We start from the raw sequence: 19,941 nt of genomic DNA, 5'->3' as shown, positions 1-19,941 counted from the left end.
AAGGACAAAGCAAAGACGAGAAAAAGAGAAACATTTTTAATTGAGCAATGGGCTGCTTATACCTCACACCAAAGGCAGTTTACACCGACTTCCCCTGCGGTTTCTGGTAACCCACACAGATATATAGTTCCTGGGAGACCATGCATTTTACATCACAGGATGATGGTGATACAGATTCCACCTATACTGTATTACACTAAATGCTCACCACATTGTTGTTGCGAGTGGACCCAAATCGTGCAGCAGCCCTCTCGTTCACAGTAATGGTTCTCAATGCTGGCAACAAAAGTCAAGCTGGTTTTCTATCATTTAAGTTAATTGCAGTTAATTGCACACACCTGGCCTCATAGATGTGTAATAACCGTTGATCAGATTGCTACAATTAACACCCCTACTCACCAACGGTACAAACAGAAACGCATGCACAGGTGTTTTCACTTATTCCTGCTAATGAGAACCGCTGCGTAGGTGTTTACAGACATCTTCCCGACTCCCTTTTTTTGCTTCTGCTTAGTGTGGGACAACTTTACATTTGCATGATCCAGCATGCTGCATGTTACTGTTCATATCAGCAAGTGCAGGGAAAACTATATTGACTCACAAACCATTGAGAAAGCTGCTTATTGAGGGATAGTTTTACAAGACCAAGCTCGAGCATAACATTTGCAATTGTTATGCAGAATAAAGCAGTAATACTTCCATGTGGTGTCAGCCATGTCTATCTCCATTGTTTACCATACTGCTAGTAAGCTACATGTTGTATTGTGCTTGCCACACTGGAACAATACAATATTCTACAAATAAAGTAGAGCGTTACATTTTGGCAAAAAGCTGTTAGGAGAGTGAATATTGGACTCAGTAACTGCTGGATGTGTAAACACGCTGCCATTATAAATCCCTTCTATCCAACTTCAATATCGTTGAGACAGGCCAGTCAAGGAAGCAGCTGGTGAAGTCAATTCAGCAGCAAGGTAAGCCACTTAGTATCTTCTTGAGTTAAACCTACCAAGCGGTAAATGCAGGGCCTGAAAGGAATACAAACCTTAATACTTACTGTGATATTGGCCCAGGTACAAACCAAGGAGAAAACTGGGAGGTATGATGTGTAGTGTGTTTTGGTACATCTCATGGAAGTGTGAAAGGGAGGGACAGAATGAGAGCAGAGAAGAGGAAAAAGACAGCGAGTGAGGAGGTGATAGAGCGAAAAGAAAGAGGCAACAGTTTGGAGGTAACAAAAAAGTGAAGGTGTGTTGCATTTAAAAAGGTCATATTGTCCCATGAACAAAGCAGAAAATGATCCATCACTGTCTTTTACGCTCTCAAGATCATGACCTCGTGATTGAATGGAAAAGATCACGAAAACAAACGCCACCTTGAATATCAAACATGTAAAAACTTGGGGATCTCAGCATGCCTCAAGTTCCATGTGCAGCATGCAATTTGTGTTGATAAATCAGAAAGCCATGCAGTATTATGTTGCTGCATTAGCTCGCTAACAACTTACTCGTCCTGTCATTATTTGAGTTATCTCCTGCACCTCTGGTAGTGCTAAGATAATCTTTTGACAGGCTAAAATGTAATGCTTTTAGCTAGCTACAGGCATTTTGTTAGCGCTTCAGCCCTCAGTTGCATATAGAGTGCAAAAGCACACCTGTCTACAATCAGCTCAGCTCATCACTACACCTGCCTGTCATCTGCTCATCAGCTTGCAGTATATCTACCCAGCTATTCAACCACTCCTCGCCAGATTGTCGTTTCAGCCTTAGTGGTAGCTACACTTCAAGGCCAACTCAGTAGATATTCCCAGTGATTCTGCTTCATCGTGTTTCGTATAACTACCCTGGTTCTCCTCTGTCTGTCCGTCATCCAGCCAGCTATCAACTAGCTTCAAAGCTACAGCTGCTTTCCACGCTTCTCCCACATTTCCTGCTCACGCCATCATCTCTATTCCTTCCCGCTGGCACCAGATCCTCTGTTACAATAAAAACTCTCTTCTTTCCACGTATCCGTGTCCATGTGTGTTCATAACAAAAGTAAAAGGAGAAAACTTCACTCATCATCATCAACATCACACTGCCTATTTATTTTTTTCCAGCATCAGCAACAACAGGTATCACTTAATGTTTTGGGGTTTAGCACCCACTGCAGTTTCGGGATGTCTCCAATGAAGAACTGCTTAGTCAGACATCTCCTTGTCACACTGACACTGATTAGTTATTAATGACTGCAGCTCTGTTGTTGGCAGCAAATTGCAATCAATAAATACACACAGCACGTTATTGCAGTCTATGTGATGAATACTGTGTTTTCTGGACACAAATGACCAGACAAATGTCACAGCAACAATGTCCACAATAGAAATGAGTATCTGGCATGTTACTAACTCCAGTAATTCAACGTGAATCACTGCTGCTTTTTAGAAAGTCAAGTAAAAGCACGATGGCAGCGACATGACAGTGCAATTTGGAAATGTTCGACAATGCGGATGCCTCCACTCTTATTTATAACAGACTGAAGAGAGTCACCTGTGTTTGTGCATGGGTCACAGCAGGTGAAATGTCACCATGGACTACCATTATGCAGCAGCGTATATGAATTAGACATACAACTCGCATAAGACTGCATGAGCTGAGGAAGAATGGAGAAATAAAAAGGTGCTCTCCTTTGTCCCCATAAAGGACACGGCTTCCCCTTTCAACAAAAAAGGAGGAATATAATATCACCAGGCACCGCGAAAGCAATGCTGTAAGCATAGAAAATATGATGCCTCCCTTCAAAATAGACACACCTGAAGAAAGAGTATGAAAGCTTTGATCCTGGTGTCATTATACCTGCTGAATCTGCTTTCCCCCCCGACAGTACTTCTCCATGCTCTGAGCCATGCAGGGTAAGTGCTTCCATCTTGTCTCCTCTCACATTTTCTTTTCTACCAGCAGGACTGAAGGAAAGCCATGTTAGTGTAGTGGATGTCACTGAGTCACTCAGTAGCTGATGATCACAGAGGGCCAGATGGAACAGAAGGATCTCTGGTTGCTCTCTCATTCATTCAGTCATTCATCAAACCTTTGCTTTGTTTCTCTTTAAGGATGGAGGAGGACTCCTGTATTTTTGTAAATTGCACATGATACTTTAATATGCAATAATAGCTTCCTCTATGTTCCTGGTGTGAGAGGTCTGTGAGAAATATGTTTTCCTATTTCCACAAAAACATCGGTATAGATCATCCTTACTCCTGGTAGATTATTTCTCCTCTTCACGGTTTATGAACTATACAGTGTCAAGTATCATATTGATTATGCCTTAAAATGTGTTATAATGTAAAATAAAAATTGCTTTTGTGACCAGGTTTATAGGTTACTTGATGAAGTTTGTCCTTCAGGAACTCATATCATTCAAACTAATAATTCAACTAATGTTCAAAGATATATATCGCAGTTCTATTTACCAGAATTATCATGCTTGATTTCAACCATGCCTACTTTGGGTTAAAAATAACGAGGTTAGTATGTTCACTCAAGAAATATATTTTGGTGAAAATGATTTATTTGGGGGTTTACTGAAGGAATCTGGAGATAAGATCCTGATCATCACAGTTACAATGAGGTCCTTCTATTCAATATCTCTATCAATATTTTACACTCACAATGAGAATCACTAGAGCATTATCTACTGTATCCTAACTCAATAATTCATTCTTTGTTTGATATGAATATCCCAGTCCCTGCATTAGTTGGTTAGTTATTTCAAATATTTATATTTCTGCACCATGTAAAGGCCCGTGGAACAATCACTGAGCTGGTCTCTGACAGTGTCATTCCTGAGACTTCATGACGAGTCATCAGGATGCTGTTAATCCTCTAAATATCTCTGCCTTCATCTCACCTCACCTCTGTCTTCTAACTGACTTTCTTTCTTTTGTTGCCTTCGCTCCTCCTGTTTCTCTTAGAACGGGGCATTTCTACCTGTACAAGAGCTCTTCAAACCTCCTGAATGGACCTTAAATCCCCTCCAGTGATGTGTAAGCAAACAACTGTTTGCTGAAACAAACTGGAAAAAAATTTGAGTAAACTGACTAAATGTTCTGGCAGGCTTCTTGTATCGTAACATGTGTAACCTAAATCTAAGAGCACAATCCAGAAGGTGAATTCATTCAGTACACATTCAGTAAACATGCCTCAAACAGCGTGGCCTTCCACTAACCCGAGGACTGTCCAGTACAAAGATACAGTATATGTAAGGGAGCTTTAAGCTCAGGCAGACAGCCACTTTCCCCACCATTCAGCAAACCTGCATGTAAACATGAGGAGAATAAGGGCTTTGCTCCAGCTGTCCCTGCAGCCTCTGGGTAGAATCATGATGGCTGTTGATGAGCCTGTCTAACAAAATCAATCTCTCAGCTGGCAAGTCAGTGAGACAGCGAGTCGACCGGTCCAGCAATCACTGATTCAGCTGGTCTGCAGCCCGGCACATACAGTAGGTAAGACAACCCCAGAGGGTTTTTATAGCATGAAGGTGAGGATGTCAGGCAGCGCCAGCCAGGCAGGCCCCATAGGTGAGAACAGACGAAAGGAGCTGTCCTCTATAGTCACCTCAGTACTCTGGCTATTCTATTCTCTCATCTGTGGTTGAGAATTTATGGTGGTTATGAATCCTACAAAATATGAAGTTGTTTGTCGATCTGTTCGGGGTCGATACAAAAACCTCACTTACTGTATAGGCCTCTTTTTTGCATTTCACGGAAGCTCAAAATCTAGAAAAAAATGTCATAACATCTCTCCATTTTCATGCCACGCTGTCTGCTTTTTAAAGAAGCATGACATTCTCCGATATTGCACGACAATGTCATGCTCATGTGGAATTTATCGCCGTTTGCGCGGCGTTGATATTGCACAGGGACGGCTCGCAGCATGTGGTCAGGATGCAATCATCCACATCCGACAGGAAAATAATAATGTACGATTAGGTAGCGCCGGGCGTGGACAATCTTATTGAAACGCCTCGTAATGATGGCCGGCAACAATTGTCTCTGTCATTTCCCCAGAGTCCGGATACACAGTGGGAATGAGGAAAGGGGGCAACTTTCTGTATTTCTTTAATAAGGTAATTTCCTCTGTGCAATGAGGGGGAAACTATCTAGTTGGAATGGAACAGGGTCAACTGTTATCAGCAATAATGATCACTGAGGGTGTGAACACTAAACAACATGGTCTGTGAATAAAACAGAAGTGCTCATCTGTTTAGCAATATAACCCTCCGAGCTTAACAATCATTGCTATTGTCTTCACGGGCATCTCTGTAATCACCACTTTTAACATTATTATCGCTGCCAAAATTACAATGTAACCTACTGAGAAGAAACAGTACACCCATGACATATTCATAGAGCAACTGATGCATGTATGGTCAACATTCAGCAGTGTGATGCTGAATGGCTGAAAGCAGCCTGGTATACAGGGTAGCGAGAGTCCAGCTAGTTAGTTTAGTCAAGTAACAGGAAGAAGAGTATTCATAAAATAAGAACTATCCAATTGTTGGTGCAGTGGAATTGAGAGACTCTCGGGATTATTGTGATTTATAATCTTCTGATGCCTGAGATATTTGAGGCTACCCTGCAGGGTCTCCCACAAGATGGGAATCATTTGTCCATCATGAGACACGACAGTAAACAAGGCTCCGCTGTAAACTTCTCTTACTCCCCAGAAGTTCTACAGGAATACAGCAACAGTGCTTTTTTTTTCTTCTTTTATCCGCAATTCCAGAGCTCTCATATCAATATTGATGTTTTCACTGAGAAATGCATTTCCAGGATATATAATTCTAATTTTATTTTGCAATAGTTGCAGAGTTGTGTATTCCACATTCAAATCCAATGTCCAACAATTTGGCAGGCATGAAAATTAAAGTCATTGGACAGATTTACAAGAATCTATTTTTAGGTTGAGATGACATGAGCTCAGAGCAGCACACGACCAGAGAGAACCTCATGTTCCGCAGAGCATCTTCCTCATCACTCAAGTCTTTCCCTCTATTCTCTTCTATCTCCGTATCGATCGACCCACTTCCTTCTTTCTCTCGGCGTCTGTGTGACATCCACAATGCTCCTCCGCTAGTCTCATAATTTCATTCTTATGTTTCATGAAACCCCCCCAAAAATAATCTGATACCGTTTTTAAACATCCGAGTGTCCGCATAATTCATCTGAACACAACCCTGGGCTTCGGTACTGAGTGACACTGTCGTCTACTCCCCACTGACATAGTGTGTGAGTGATGCTTGGTGTGGAAAAAAGAGTTAAAGTTATGGCGACACGCTGTATTGATCCGTGCCAATAGATTCTCTTTTCTCTCAGGGAGGTCAGAGGTCAGGAGTTATCTGTCCGTCTCCGTGGAACTACGGTGTGATGTTTTAGAAAAAAATAGGCTTTACCCAGACTCTTCCAACTTTTTTAGACTTCCATTCCCCATCAGGAGATTCAAATCCCAGCTGTGATGCCATCAACACAATACTGTTAACTACACTACATGTTACTCCATCTCATTACAGCCTGTCTCCTGATACTGGAGCCTGAAACTGTAGCTTACGTCAACAGTGATGACACTGACATTTAACCGTTACAATCAATAGCTTGTCAATGCATTTAGTGTCCAGAGGTTAACAATAGTTTAACTAGGGCGTGCAGTTGATGATGCAAAAAACATTATCAGTTTTAAATGATTTCAATAAGGCATTTTCTGAAGTATTTTATATATTAGTCATGTATGAGGATAGATCACGCTGTACTGTAGCACATCACTTACCTTGAGCGATGGCTATGGACTCGAACTTGTGCAGCTCTCGCAGCAGACAGGTACGCTCAGACGGATGGAGAGTATAAATGAACTCCTTGGCTCCCCGGGACGAGTCGAGGGGCTCCACGGGCTCCTTCAGCGGGTGTGTGCCCAGGTTACACCGCTGCACCGGCATGAACCGCGAAGAAGAGGCTAAAGCGGGTAGATGGTGGCTGCCGAGTCCGGCTGTGGCCAACTGGGTCCCGGCTCTCAGAGAGAGGGCGGGCCGCAGGACTCTCCGCAGGCAGGGCAGCATCGCTGGGATGGGGGGGAAGTAGAGCAATGCGCCGGGAACCTGATGGAGAAAGAGAGGGGAGGACAGTACAGCAGGCCTAGTTACCACCACATACGACAAGTCGCTTTATGAAATATTTTTGCCATCATTTCAAATATTCGCTGCAACGACGGCTCGATAACAGCCTACACATCCCCAGTGTGGAGGCAGCTCGGGGTTATCAAAGGGCAAAACGGGCCTCACAGTAACTATTACACATGATTTAAGAATAGAAGGACTCGAGAGCATCTCACAAGCCGTTTGGAAAACAAAACAAATTCGGAAAAGATGCGACAGCAGTCCGAAAATCCAACTGAAACTTGTCTTATCCGGACGCACCTCGGTCGACGCTCCGCTGTCCCGTCCGACAACCTCCACAAGAAAAAAACCTTAAAAACACAGAAGCCGCTCCGGCACGCGCGTTTCCTATTTTCCAGCTGGGAAAAATGTCTTAACAGGTCGCACGAAACCTCAAACAGCAAACTGGCCGATTGCAATTTGTACGGAATCACATATTTGCGAGCATAAATCCCCGGCTGGTGTAACCTCTGGTTGGCAGGATGGCGTGAGGCGGATGGGAGGGCACGTCAGCGGCCAGCGCGCACGAAAATACGTTCCAATAGCAGCGCCGCTTTCCTCTGTGCGTAACTCTGACGGCACCGACAGACTTACGTCGATGCCGTGAATAAGGACGGTAAATAACAGTCAACTGTATTCGTGTTATACTACAACACATCTGCCATAACACACAAATAAATACTGATTTGGTCCTGATAATTTAAGTTGGTGAGATAAATGGAGTCTGTTATAATGATATCAGCAGACACTGACGTATTATAGTGTTCATACAGTACTGAATGTAACAGACGGACGGCTCTTTCAGTGAGAGGACTGCTTGTCTGTTGGATGTGTGCCCATCTCTCCTTCTGCTATAATGCACGTGGGGCATTTGAGCTATTCACCCAGACTACAGTCCACACCCAAGGAAAATATGACACCATGTGGAAGATATTTAGGTCAGGGAGGAAACCTGCACACGAGGCAAAAGAGGAAAAAGCCTTTTGTCTTACTCATGAGCCGATGCATTCTTTGTTTCTCGCCTTCTGTGCGACTGTGGGAGATGGGTTGTTTTTGTCTGTACTTGTATTTATTAGACGAGTGTTTCCAGGCCTCGAAGGATGGGAGGAGTGATGCATTGTCCAAGTAGAAGCTATAAACCAGGGTTGGGTGTTAAAAGGAGTTCAGCGCCCCCTGGTGGCCGGAACCAAGCACATCATCAGTTTGCATCCTAATCGAAGGTAGAGAAGGTTTATCTTTTGAAAACGTGTTATTCTACTCTTCAGTTACTTTGAACCTGTACATGACAATATTTCACAAACCCTATCCGTTTACAGACTGGGTGGGTATAAAGCTCCGTCACAAGCAACACAACGGGCACACAGATCAATGTATTCAGTTACTTCATGAGAGATCAACGTGCAAAAAACTATTCTCCCCATTGATTTTCAGTTGCTGCTTTCAAGGTAAGAAATGAACTGTCAAGCTCAACTCTCAGGTCAAAACGGATGAAAAGTCCTAGACAGCTGATAAATGGACGTTGCAGTGAGTGTGTTTTGTCAACTATTCATCTTAAAGTTCAGGAATATCCGAGATGAAATTGATCGGTTTAAGATGTTTTAGGCCTGAAAGAAAAGCAAATATGAGGGAGGTGTTCTGGTCTAATGTTTGATACTCTTGATCCACACAGAGGTCACACACTTGCACATTCAAGAAGTCAGTGAGCCAAAGCAAAATTTATATTTTTATTATATTGCTCAAGCTGTCATTACACAAAAAATAACAACCTTTTACTTCCTGAAACAAACTGCATTATAGCCTGTTGAACTGTACAGAGATAGACAGAGAGGTCAACTCTCCTCGGGGGGGAATAACAATAAGCTAAAAACTAAACTAGAATCCAGGGAATATTGTACTTTTAAACCCTCAAACTATAAACGTCTGAATTATAGGATATACTGGCTTTTGGCAACTCTGATAGAATATATATTTATGCTAGCAATTTAAATATGGAAGTTACAGGTCGATAATATACGTTTTAGACAGGTTGGACGGCCAAAAAACAAACAGAAATATTTACATCAACAATCTCCAGAAGCTGGGTTTCCAGAAACATCTAGGAAGTAATATCATCTTTGCTCTGTTGAAATCAGACAGTAGAGGGGTATCATGTATGCAAGTGGTTTGTGGTGCATCTCCCTGTTCACACTATGGTTCTAATGCAGGCAGAGATGATATCTTTCTTGTTTTACAGCCCTCATCATCACCTCTTTTGCTGACATTTCTGCTATTGTACCTTTGTTTACATTAAACACATAGGAAATCTGTTTAATATACAGAAAGGATTTTCATGCCGAGATGTCTTTGGAAACTTCAGGTCAGATCAGGCCAGACACTGGACAGTGTGCCATTTGTTTAAACCTAATAAGATTTGATGCCGACCAGATGAACAGTTCAATAACATTTTGCCTGAAATGAGTTGTAAATAACAGGTACAAACATTTTAAACTCATTTTCAGGGAACAGCTAAACGTTTGTCACCATCTGTTCCAGCAAACACTTGATATCAGGGCTGTTATCGGTCTGCTCTCAGCTCAGTCGCTCCAAAATATGTGTTAAGCAGAAACATATTCATTTCTAAAAATTAGAAAACAATGATTCAGGCAAACTCCTTCTGAAGATATGCTTGACTTAACTGAAACTGGTCTGGAATCAGCCCTCAATCATGCAAATACCGTTCGTCCCGAACATGTCAACCCATAATACTGATGCAGGCTTCACCATTATACAACCAAAACCTTTTAAATCATGTTTCAAGAGGAACACACTTTGTTGTAGCTACTGCTAATTTTTAAACCAGCCAGCATTTATGCGATTATCAAAATGAAGTGCAATTACGCGTGTGTGAAATATGGGACGTCAATGAATCGTAGCAGGGCGGTCATAAACATTTCACTGATGAAACAACACATCAGATAGTACACGCATGGACAGAGGAAACAACTCTATTACTCCGATAGTTTATATATACACGTATAAAAATAGGTTGAGGAAAAAACAACAACACTGAGCAGAAGAAAATAAATAAAATAAGTGAGTTCTTGGACTAACCTGTAAAGCTGAATAACATTTACAGTTTCACACATCTTGTAGTAGCCATGGTCTCACAGTGCTTGAACTGAAATGCAAATGAAAATACAGGCAATGACTCGGAGATACGAACTGGTTTCAGCCGATAGTCTCACAACGCTGCAGTCATCATCTCCCAAACATCTTATTGTACCCATGGTGATGGACTTCTTAAGTTCCACGATGCACATCGGTGTGATCGCCGAGTTTTAAGTGTAACAAAATCCACACGTATGTACTTGCCACCTTTGTTGCTCCTGTAAAAAATCCAAACACTAGAATTGGAGTTGACGGACGCAAAAGTAAAAACCTAATTAATCAACAGGACACGTGCACGCTACATGCGTTTCAAAGCAGACAACAATGAGTTTGATACAACAGCAACCAGACAGAGCGATAGAACCGGTGTGGCATTACCAATTACAGCTTTCTACTCAGAACTTCAGAAACATCAAAAAATATTTGTCCTGAAAAAAAAAAAAAAAGTCTGATAAAATAGTTTACAATATATATCAATTTGATTTAATGTTGAGTTTTGAAATGGCACATCTGTACTTTGACATTTATTAGTAATGTTATGGCTAATGGCTATGTGTGTAATAATATGGCTAATAAATGCTACAAAAAACAAGGGGCTAATATATACTATATATATATAAGGGCTAATATATAAACACGAACCACTGAGGAGTTCTACAAAGCTCAGCATGTAGATAATGCAGATTAAATGAGATTCATACTTGGAAAAAATGATGAAAATAAAATGAATTCCTGCCCAAAGGTAACAAGGTTTGATGATCATTATATGAAATGAATAACTATCCTGTTTAAAGATGTGAAACTTAACGATTGTGCCACTGTGGAGCAGCAGAAGGAAATACACAGTAAGAAGCACCAACATTAGCAACAGAGACATGCAAAACTATTTACAAATCATGTGAATACTAAAACAACTCAAACAGGACGTAACTCGTAGTAGCTGTTAATGTCACGGCATCAACCATGTGACGCTTTAGTCACACTGTAGTCTCCTCCCACTTTGACGTGGAAGTTCACTTTAGCGTCTCGAGGAGCTCTCTGTGTCGCCCACACCTCTGTCCGTGTCAGCTCTGTGGATATCTCAAGTATGAAGCATTTGAACAGTGAGTGGATGACAACACAGCACCTTCCTACAGCCATCAGGGCGTCCCCTCCACGGACACAGACGATGCAATCCAGGAGATGTCAAATGGACGCAGTTAGAAGGATCATTTGTCCCACGATGGTGAAGTGCTCCCAAAACAATGAGAGTTCGTTCACACAGTGTCCTTTTTACACTGAGAAGAGGCGAACACATTGTCCTTGTCCAACCCTCTGCTTCAGGAAGAATACTGGATGCATGTGTGTAAAATACGTCTCTGCTGTCGTCTTAAAGAAATGAACATACTGTGGTGTAATGCTACTCTGTCCTTCTCTTGTGATTTATTAACAAAAAACATCCTCATGTTTGACTCTGGCATTAGACAGCTGTGGGCTCGGATTTGCAAAAAACATTTTAGTGCTTAGGCCAACAACCTTTATTCAACCTCATTTCTTAGGTCTTATCTTTGTACTCGTATAATTACTCGACTTACCACAAGTGGGCCTGTGTCCCACTTTAGGTCAAAACCAGTATTTTAACGAACTTGGCTTTACATTATTTCTGAGGCATCATAGGCCAATTCAGAACCCGTGAAGCACAACATTAGCATATCTATGTATTTTCCATATTGAATCAAAGATGGCTTCTGCAGTGAGGGACTCTCACAGGTGAACATTTACAGAATGAGAAACAGGTGTAATACATTTCTCATACTAGCAAAAGAAGCCTTTTGATTCTGTACTTTTTTTTTTTTTTTTTTTTTTTTTTTCTCCAAAAGCCTTTGACCTCATTTACAAACGCAACGAAGCGAGAGCCGGAGCTCACATGCGTTTTTGTGTCGCGTCATCACGGGATCCGTGGTGCGGAGCGGTCGTTGGTGAGGGTTCTCTTGAGCTTGACCCCCTTGCGGATGGCCACCAGCATGTTACCTTCCAACTCTTCTCCTGCCTCCTCACCTCCTCCTTGCTGCCCTATCTCACTGTATAGGCGCTGCTGGTTGTGCAGGGGTACATTGGGAGGATTGGTTGTGGCCTGACCACTCCAGGACATCACAGGCAGCGTGCCAGCATCCTCCCTTCCTGCAAATGTTACAGAATCTGGGTTTTCTTCTCCTCTTCCTCCTCCTCCTCTTCCCACCGCCTCTACAATCTTGCTCCCATTTACTGCTCCAGTCATATTGGGTACTGTAGGGATTTTTACTGGGACGACAGGCGTACGAATAGGAATGGGGCCTGTGCCCACAGCTGAGCCTGACCGGCGGGAGGAGGGTTTTGAAGAGGGGGTGCGTCGGATTGTGGCGACCCCCGGGGTGACAATGATAGGACCGTGGCCTGTAGAATACGAGCCAGAGGCATTATAGGAGCTGGATCCAGAAAAAAATCCCTGACCTGGACATGTTCCTGCAATGATGGAACACAAATGAGAATTTAACAATTACAAAAATGCATTTAAATCATATTTAAGTGCATTTTAGTATATTATACAGCAGCCTTTGTGATTTGTTAACAATAAGCAGAAGACAATGAAGGACATGAAGAGAGACCTGAACTACTCTTCTGAGTATTACATTTAGTAAATGTGTCTCAAAGAGAGTTGTTGTCATAAACCAACACGACACCGTACAAACGTACAATGTAAACAAAGTGAAAATGGAAAGATTGTACACATCCAATTGTGGCACTATCAGTGCCTCTGTACCTGTAAGGGTTGAAGGATAAGCCCCAGTGTGGACAGGTGTGGGGGGATAGGGCCCTGCAGAGTAGGCCCCCTGTCCATGGTAAGGAGTGTGTGTGCTGGGCAGGCCGGCTGTGGAGGCCGGCCGTTTGCTCTGGAACATGAGTCTGTAGGACTGACTGATGTCACTGTTTCTGGGGATGGTGGAAGACTTGTCAAAGTCAGAATGCTGCTGCTCAGGCTCCTGATCCCCGGCCATTGAGAAATAGTCATAGTCTGATACTAGAAAGAACAAACAGAGATGTTAACCATTGAACTGATACAAGATAGTGTATAGCAGCGTACTTAAACATTGTTAAACCATCCGATTCTTGATTCAAGAGTGTTACCTTGTGAAGGTATTGTGTCTTCAGAGCAGCACGGTGTGTTGGTCTGCGTGCTGTAGCCACTGGAACACTGGATGGAGTCCCTACTGGACCTCTGGGTGTCCAGCTCCAGACCTCTGGATAAGGCCAGAGCCAATTCCTCATGAGCCTCAATATCACCAGCCTGGAGCAAAGACCAAATGAAAAAGCACATTTGGTAGGGCCCGAGAGTCTCACTGTTTCGATGCAGCCAGGCGCAATTCATTAAAGTCATTAAAAGGGAACAGTCAATAGTGGGATGCTCAGTCACATGCTCTAAATGCAATGACTGCAAAAACATCAGGCTGCTGGAAGTTGAATGTGAGGTCGGAAACTTAAGCAACACAGACAGCATTAAATGTAGACTGAACTCTGTTAATGTGCTTCTCTCAGTATTGGCAGAAGAAGAGGTAACTGAAGCGCTGAACTATTGAGATATTTTACAGAAAAACACTAATGTTTTCAAGCACAAAGACTCAACAGACTGTCTGAAATCATAAGGAGCTCCTTTCCATCTAACAACATAAACCAGCAAAATATAACAACAATACTAAATACCTGGCAGAAAGCGCGATTGGCTTAATGAAGGCAGGCTGTATTTGAATGAGACAGGGACTACAACTGACCTTGAGCGGTGCAGCCAAAGTTCTGTTCTTCTCCTCCACTGATGACGATGTTTGTAGTGCAGCTAGAGCTGGCGCCGAGGCTGGGCCTGAGGAACGGCTGCTACCATTACTGTCCACTACAGCTGGGGTCTCCTTGTCTTTCTTCCTCCTCAGAGTGTTGACCATGGGCTGGTCATAAGGGCCTGGCTTAGCCCAGTCCTGGAAAGAAAGACACGTCAGTGTTCATTGTATTTCACATTTCTCTGATGTGCATTTGATGAACACCTAGAAATCTTTCTCACATACTGTATTTTCAGCTGCAGATTTAATCCAAAGTATAAAAGAAGCAGACTGATGAACAACAACAACAGTAAAACAAAATGAGCAAGGCTTGCATGTTGCATGTTGGAGGATGGGAACAAGTCGAACATCAAGACTGAGGTGATGAACAAACCTTCCAGCTGGGGACTCGTGATGAAGGCACCATGGGGGAGCCCAACGGGCCGTTGTGAGGTTGGTCTGGCAGCAAGGCCGAGGGAGGACGTGACCATGAACGAGTGGGGCACGAGGAGGAGGAGGTGGTGGTGGTGTAGGATGAGGAGGAAGGAGGGAAGAAGGGAAAGGCAGTGCCTGACCCTGACCCCAAACTCCCCCCGTTGGTATGCATGTAAGAGGAATTGGCCGGACTGTAGTGGTCAAAGCCATTGGACAACTGGATGTGTGCGCGTCGGTAGGAGGAGGGATGATAACAGAAACAGACCAAATAGAACAAACACAAAATGGGATAAATTATTGAAATGATAAAAACAAAAACACACCACATAACTGGGGAGAAATCATACAAAGGAACATCAACATCAATAGTAAATGATAAAGTTGATGCAACGTACAGCCAGGTTTGAAGTTTAGTGTGATGAAGCTGGGGGCATGTAATGCTGGTACCACACAAGACATTCATGTGAAAGAGGAGTGAGGTTTATGGTGGATGAGTGTGTTTCACCTTGTCAGTAGTGTGCTGAGGTGCACTAGCAGCAGCTAGAGGAGAGGGGGAGCTGCAGTCACTGTGGAGCTGCCCAGTTTCTGACACCTCAGAGGAACTGGACCTGGGACATGGCTGGGACAGCGAGAGCAGCAAGCAGGCAGAGGGACGAGACCAAAGGGGGAGGGGGAGGGGGGGAGACAGACATGTCAACAGGTAGACAGAGACAAGCAGAGAGAAGCAGTTTGTTAGAGAGCAGAGGCAACTTTCCACAGTTCTCAGCAGTTAGTGAGGAGTACAGCCAAGTGACGACTGTAGAGGAGGGCGCACTGGGAGTCGTACCAGATTTAATTGCATGGACATCATCAGCAGTGTTGCAGCTTTGTTATGGGAAGCACAGGCAAAGTTCTTCTTCTTTAGGACATTGAAAGTATCCCCACAAACTCAACATGTGGGACATCTATTAGCCCTGGTTATTTTATTACCCTTAAAGGCACAATGAGTAGGATTTGTCGGTTTGTGGTTTGCAAACAACTTCAAAGTTGGCCCCTTCTACCCCGGCTCAAAGAGGGTTACGCTGCTCGCCAGCGGGTGAAAGCCTCGTTCTGGAGTGAACTTTGTCTGCTTGGCATTTCCCCCCCGCTAGATATGCGTTATTTTCAGAGCTGTCTGCCATTTTAACCTCCTGGATGCCCGATGTTTTTTAGGAAAATCCTACTCATTGTGCTTTCCATAATATGCCTATAGGGAAATCATCTTTTGCATGCTGCCTTCCAGAAAAGGATAAGGAGTTTGGGCCAGTTTCAGAACTACACCCTCCATAGAAGTGGGTGTTGAAAATAGAGGGACATTAAAGATATCCACATTAAGTGGCCCAGCCTTATTGGCCCTTGGTTAAGGAGTAAGCCCATGTAAACCCTGTTTGGCCATGAGACTGCTCTCTTTCAAACAAACTACTGTAACTGCACCAAGAGTGAGGCAACAAGAGGGCTGATTCCTAGGACTGTACTGCAAATGGGTCGGGTATGGACTTGCCAAACCACCTTCACTGCATCATAAAATCTTGGAGTCCAACTACACCAATGTGTTCTGGACGGGGGAACTCTGGTCGCTGGCATGCAAAAAAAAATGTCTCATGGTTGATCTCAAACCACAAACCCCAAGCAGATAATCCTCTGGACGACCACATTGATGATTATCTGAAACAGTGTGTCAGATGGTTGGATAAAACTGACAGGAGACCTGCTGATGGAGACGCACTCTTGGTGCCTTTAAAATATACTGTTGACACTGCAACATGTTATTTTACTGTGATACATTTAATGAAAATACAACACACAGCATGCTCGAGCCAAACCACAGTCTGTCACAGCAGTCAGCTCTTTAATAGCAGGATGGGGCTGACCTGTTTTGCCCTGGGATAGAATGGAGGCCGACTAATTTCCTGGGCATTTATGCAATAATAACAGCAGTAAAATGACTTCACCATGATCGCATACACTTCCTGCTGCCAGCTAACAGCCTCTCATAGTGGCAAGGAAGACGTGTGAGAAAAGAGTGGATTGCTGGTTTGGGGTTCTCTCTCCATCTGTCTCTTACTACAATGACTGGAAAATCATAGGGCATATTTGGTTTTATAGTCTCAACCACGTGAATGTATTTAAAAGGCAAAATGATGGGAAAGTGTGGGTAGCCGAGGGGTTTTTCTTACCTTTGTTTCAGCTGCCATGTGCGAGGAGGATTTGGACGATGTGTATTGGTCGTGTGATGAAGAAATGAAGCCCGAGTCGTGGGAGGAGATGCTGGAGAGCCGGGCCGGGGCCTGCTGGGGTAGCGTGGAGCTACAGTACCGTTGGCAGGGGTGATGGTGGTGGAAGAGGTGGTGTGAGGAAGAGGAGGAAGAAGAGGAGGAAGGAGAATGAGAGTGAGAGCCACTGGATCCCCGGGAGTCACTACTGTTAACGCTGTTCAGACTACTGTGAAAGGGGAAGGGAGTGATGGTTGAGGGGAGGACCAGAGAAGGAGAAGTTTGGCGGTGACAGGCGGGGTGAAGAGAATCAAGTGCACCCAAAGACATGGATTGAAGAAGGAAGGTTGAATAAGAAAGATAAAAGAAATAAAAAAGAGAGGGAATGAAAGCAGGGGGTTGGGGAGAGACAGGGTGGGAAACAATTAACACAGCACACCAAGATGCAGCAGGCAGTGACCGAGGCCAATCCAGTCAAAACAACAAACCAACATAAGAGGCGTGAAACCATAATGACAATAATTACAGGAAACCACAGGATTTCATGCCTTTGAGAATAATCACACAGCGCACCAGTGAAAAGCAAAAACAGCATAAACACTGGGTATAATTACTGTGTGAAGTAACTATTTGAATATCTGAAGCGGATATAAAAATGGTATATTGCAAAATGTGTATTGTAAAAAAATACATACAATATGTACCAAATCATGTACAAACAATTATTAATTGCAAAGCATCAAAAATCATAAAAGCGGCTGTGTCATGATGATTTGTGAATTCAAAAATCCCCCATCTAAGGATCAAGAAAAGAAAAGGGCCTGTGGTAGACAGGAACTATTAAATACATCCTCTGTAGCGGGTTCAACATGTTGTGAGAACCTGGAAGGCCTTGAAGCACTCCCATCATGACATAACATGTAATCTAAGTTTCCACTCATTCACAGAAATCCAGCAAGCCCAAAATTGACAAATGCAAAGCAATACACAACTGGAGCTTAACATTACATTTCTTTCTTTAGAGCACAACAGTTCAGGAAAAAAAATCATTGGGAGACACACACAAAGCAGGGAGGACAGACGGTGGCAGACGAGGTCTGAACAGCTACTAAACAAAAGTAGGCTTTTTGTCTATTCTTTTAAAGTTCTCTAACCTTCCATCCTTATTTTTTTTATTTATCTGTGTGTCTTTACTTTGACAAAGTAGGTCCACTGAGTGACTTAATGAACAACTATCACTAACAAAGAGGAGATGAAGCAGAGACGCAATGAAACTAGGATAAAGTCGCAAACTACTCCACATTGACCACTGGGTGGCAGACAGAGATTGGACAACACAAAAGCTCTTCTTCATGTCCTTATTCCTGACTGTATTACACTGATGTAGGCGGTCTCCATACCCTTTTAGAGGGTCTACAGGACAGATTTGCAGATTTCAGTAGATCCTATGTGTGTATACATGTCATGCTATCATATAATCTCCAACATGACCTAATAATACATTGTATGCTGGTTCACCTCCTCAGTAAATTCATTTTCCATTCAACACCATTTTGACACAAAACAACTCATATGGGTAAAGTAGGTAAATGTGTACTTGAAAGACGATATTCACGGTTATGAGTCTTGTGATTGGCTGTAGGAGCCTACCTGCACATGCTAGACTTCCGGGACATCGTGGTGCTGGGGGATGAGGGTGGCGTTTGATATGACCAACCATAGTCTGAGCCTTTAAGGTCCATGATCACCTGAGAGGAAGGGACATGTTAGTCACACGTCATACTTGTGAAGAGGAACAGCTCTAAACACAGCTACATTTAATCCAAGAAAGTTAACCAATGATAAGTCATACAGGACCAAAAGGGTACGCTTTGTTTAACCGAGGACGGTTTCATCTCTGGTATTTCCCCTCACCTGTTCACTAGCAGGGGGAAGCTTGTGTGGGTCAGAAGTCAGGGCTTTGAGGTCATCAGAGATCGCCTGGAGATGGGTGACCTCTCCCAACATAGAAATCTCCTCATCCTAACAGAAAGAGAGCAGAGTGGCAGAATGAGCTCTCGTTCTAGGAAAAATAAGTCCTCTTTTGAAAGCAGCAGTTGTTTAAAAAAGGGTCTTTTTTTGTTCTCTTAGTGCTTTCTGGAGGCCGAGTTCTCCCTCTCTCTGCCCCACTGTACTCACCACTACAGGCCGCAGCATGGCTACGAAACAGCAGAACCTCTGTCTGTCCTCTATAAGAGCCTTCCTCAGGGCCTGTTTCTCCGTCTCCTCCAGCAGAATGTATTTATCGCTGACATCCTGCATGGCACTGTCCAACTGGGGCTGGATATCACCACGACCTTTGAAACAAAATGGACACACAAAGAGAATATACACGTTACTACAGGTATAATAAAGTAACCAACTTACAAGAAACACCCGATTGGTCCATTTACTATTTCACAATGTTTAAAAATCAAGACACTGAGATACATTTTACCACTAAACCAGAGGAACCATAGTCTCCCTTAAACTTCCTTCACCACACAAACACTAAAAATAATAGATTTATACTGTAACATGCATGAAAGATCACAAGCTATATGATCACGTAGCAATGAAAGAACATTTGGTGTTTTCATCACTTCTCTCTAGTGTTGGCTCAGACTGTTACTACTGCTCTACATGTTAATCTTTACACTGTGGACGCTGCTATCTTCAGTGCTACTATTTGAATGTCAACACTACTTTTTGGCTATCACCTCCACGTGAAGGGCCACTCTTGCCATGGAGTGTTTCCCGTCTCTTGTCATCTACTTTAGACTAATCTGTTGCTTGTCTTCAACTTCAATCCAGAATGTCGAGACAGCCAAAAGAGAGAACTTTTTTATCTCTCCGTTACTCTTTGTCAAAGGGTAAAGAGAATCTGTCTGTGCTTTCACGAATGACAGGTGTGCAAGGTGCCTCCACGACCATCTGGTCCTTGTGCCGTCTATGTGTGTGTTTGAATATGTAAATCCAGGAAGGTCTTCGTCTACAGTCCCAAGGTGATTCTGTTGTTAAGCACCGTGTGCGTCTTTGTGCTGCGTGTCGTGTTTGTAGGTGTGTGTGTGTGTGTGTGTCTATGGTTGCGTGCACGATTTTAAGAG

General features: G+C 43.2%; 2 protein-coding genes across 7 annotated transcripts in view; both read right to left on the bottom strand.

Moving 5' to 3' along the window:
* LOC116398761 (transmembrane protein 65-like) overlaps nt 1-7,787 on the bottom strand; it is a 29,596-nt gene extending 21,809 nt beyond the window's left edge. The window contains exons 1-2 of the mRNA XM_031875348.1: nt 7,441-7,787; nt 6,798-7,122 (exon numbers count right to left, since the gene is read on the bottom strand). Of these exons, the coding sequence (XP_031731208.1) occupies nt 6,798-7,083 (286 nt within the window). The 5' untranslated portion in view covers nt 7,084-7,122; nt 7,441-7,787. The remainder of the gene's footprint in view (nt 1-6,797; nt 7,123-7,440) is intronic.
* Nucleotides 7,788-8,891: 1,104 nt separating this feature from the next.
* LOC116398759 (protein MTSS 1-like) overlaps nt 8,892-19,941 on the bottom strand; it is a 21,655-nt gene continuing 10,605 nt past the window's right edge. For 3 of the 6 annotated variants that reach the window (XM_031875340.1, XM_031875342.1, XM_031875343.1), the window contains 10 exons: nt 18,995-19,152; nt 18,731-18,838; nt 18,467-18,564; nt 16,781-17,045; nt 15,091-15,204; nt 14,545-14,802; nt 14,112-14,309; nt 13,471-13,630; nt 13,106-13,363; nt 8,892-12,807 (listed from right to left, as the gene is read on the bottom strand). In XM_031875340.1, the coding sequence (XP_031731200.1) occupies nt 12,254-12,807; nt 13,106-13,363; nt 13,471-13,630; nt 14,112-14,309; nt 14,545-14,802; nt 15,091-15,204; nt 16,781-17,045; nt 18,467-18,564; nt 18,731-18,838; nt 18,995-19,152 (2,171 nt within the window). In that variant the 3' untranslated portion in view covers nt 8,892-12,253. The remainder of the gene's footprint in view (nt 12,808-13,105; nt 13,364-13,470; nt 13,631-14,111; nt 14,310-14,544; nt 14,803-15,090; nt 15,205-16,780; nt 17,046-18,466; nt 18,565-18,730; nt 18,839-18,994; nt 19,153-19,941) is intronic. The other 3 variants (XM_031875345.1, XM_031875346.1, XM_031875344.1) reach the window with 3 other exon arrangements.

This window comes from Anarrhichthys ocellatus, unplaced genomic scaffold, assembly GCF_004355925.1.
Source record: "Anarrhichthys ocellatus isolate YVR2014 unplaced genomic scaffold, GSC_Weel_1.0 scaffold89, whole genome shotgun sequence".
Lineage (NCBI taxonomy): Eukaryota > Metazoa > Chordata > Actinopteri > Perciformes > Anarhichadidae > Anarrhichthys > Anarrhichthys ocellatus.
This window is presented reverse-complemented; position numbering and strand designations above follow the sequence as displayed.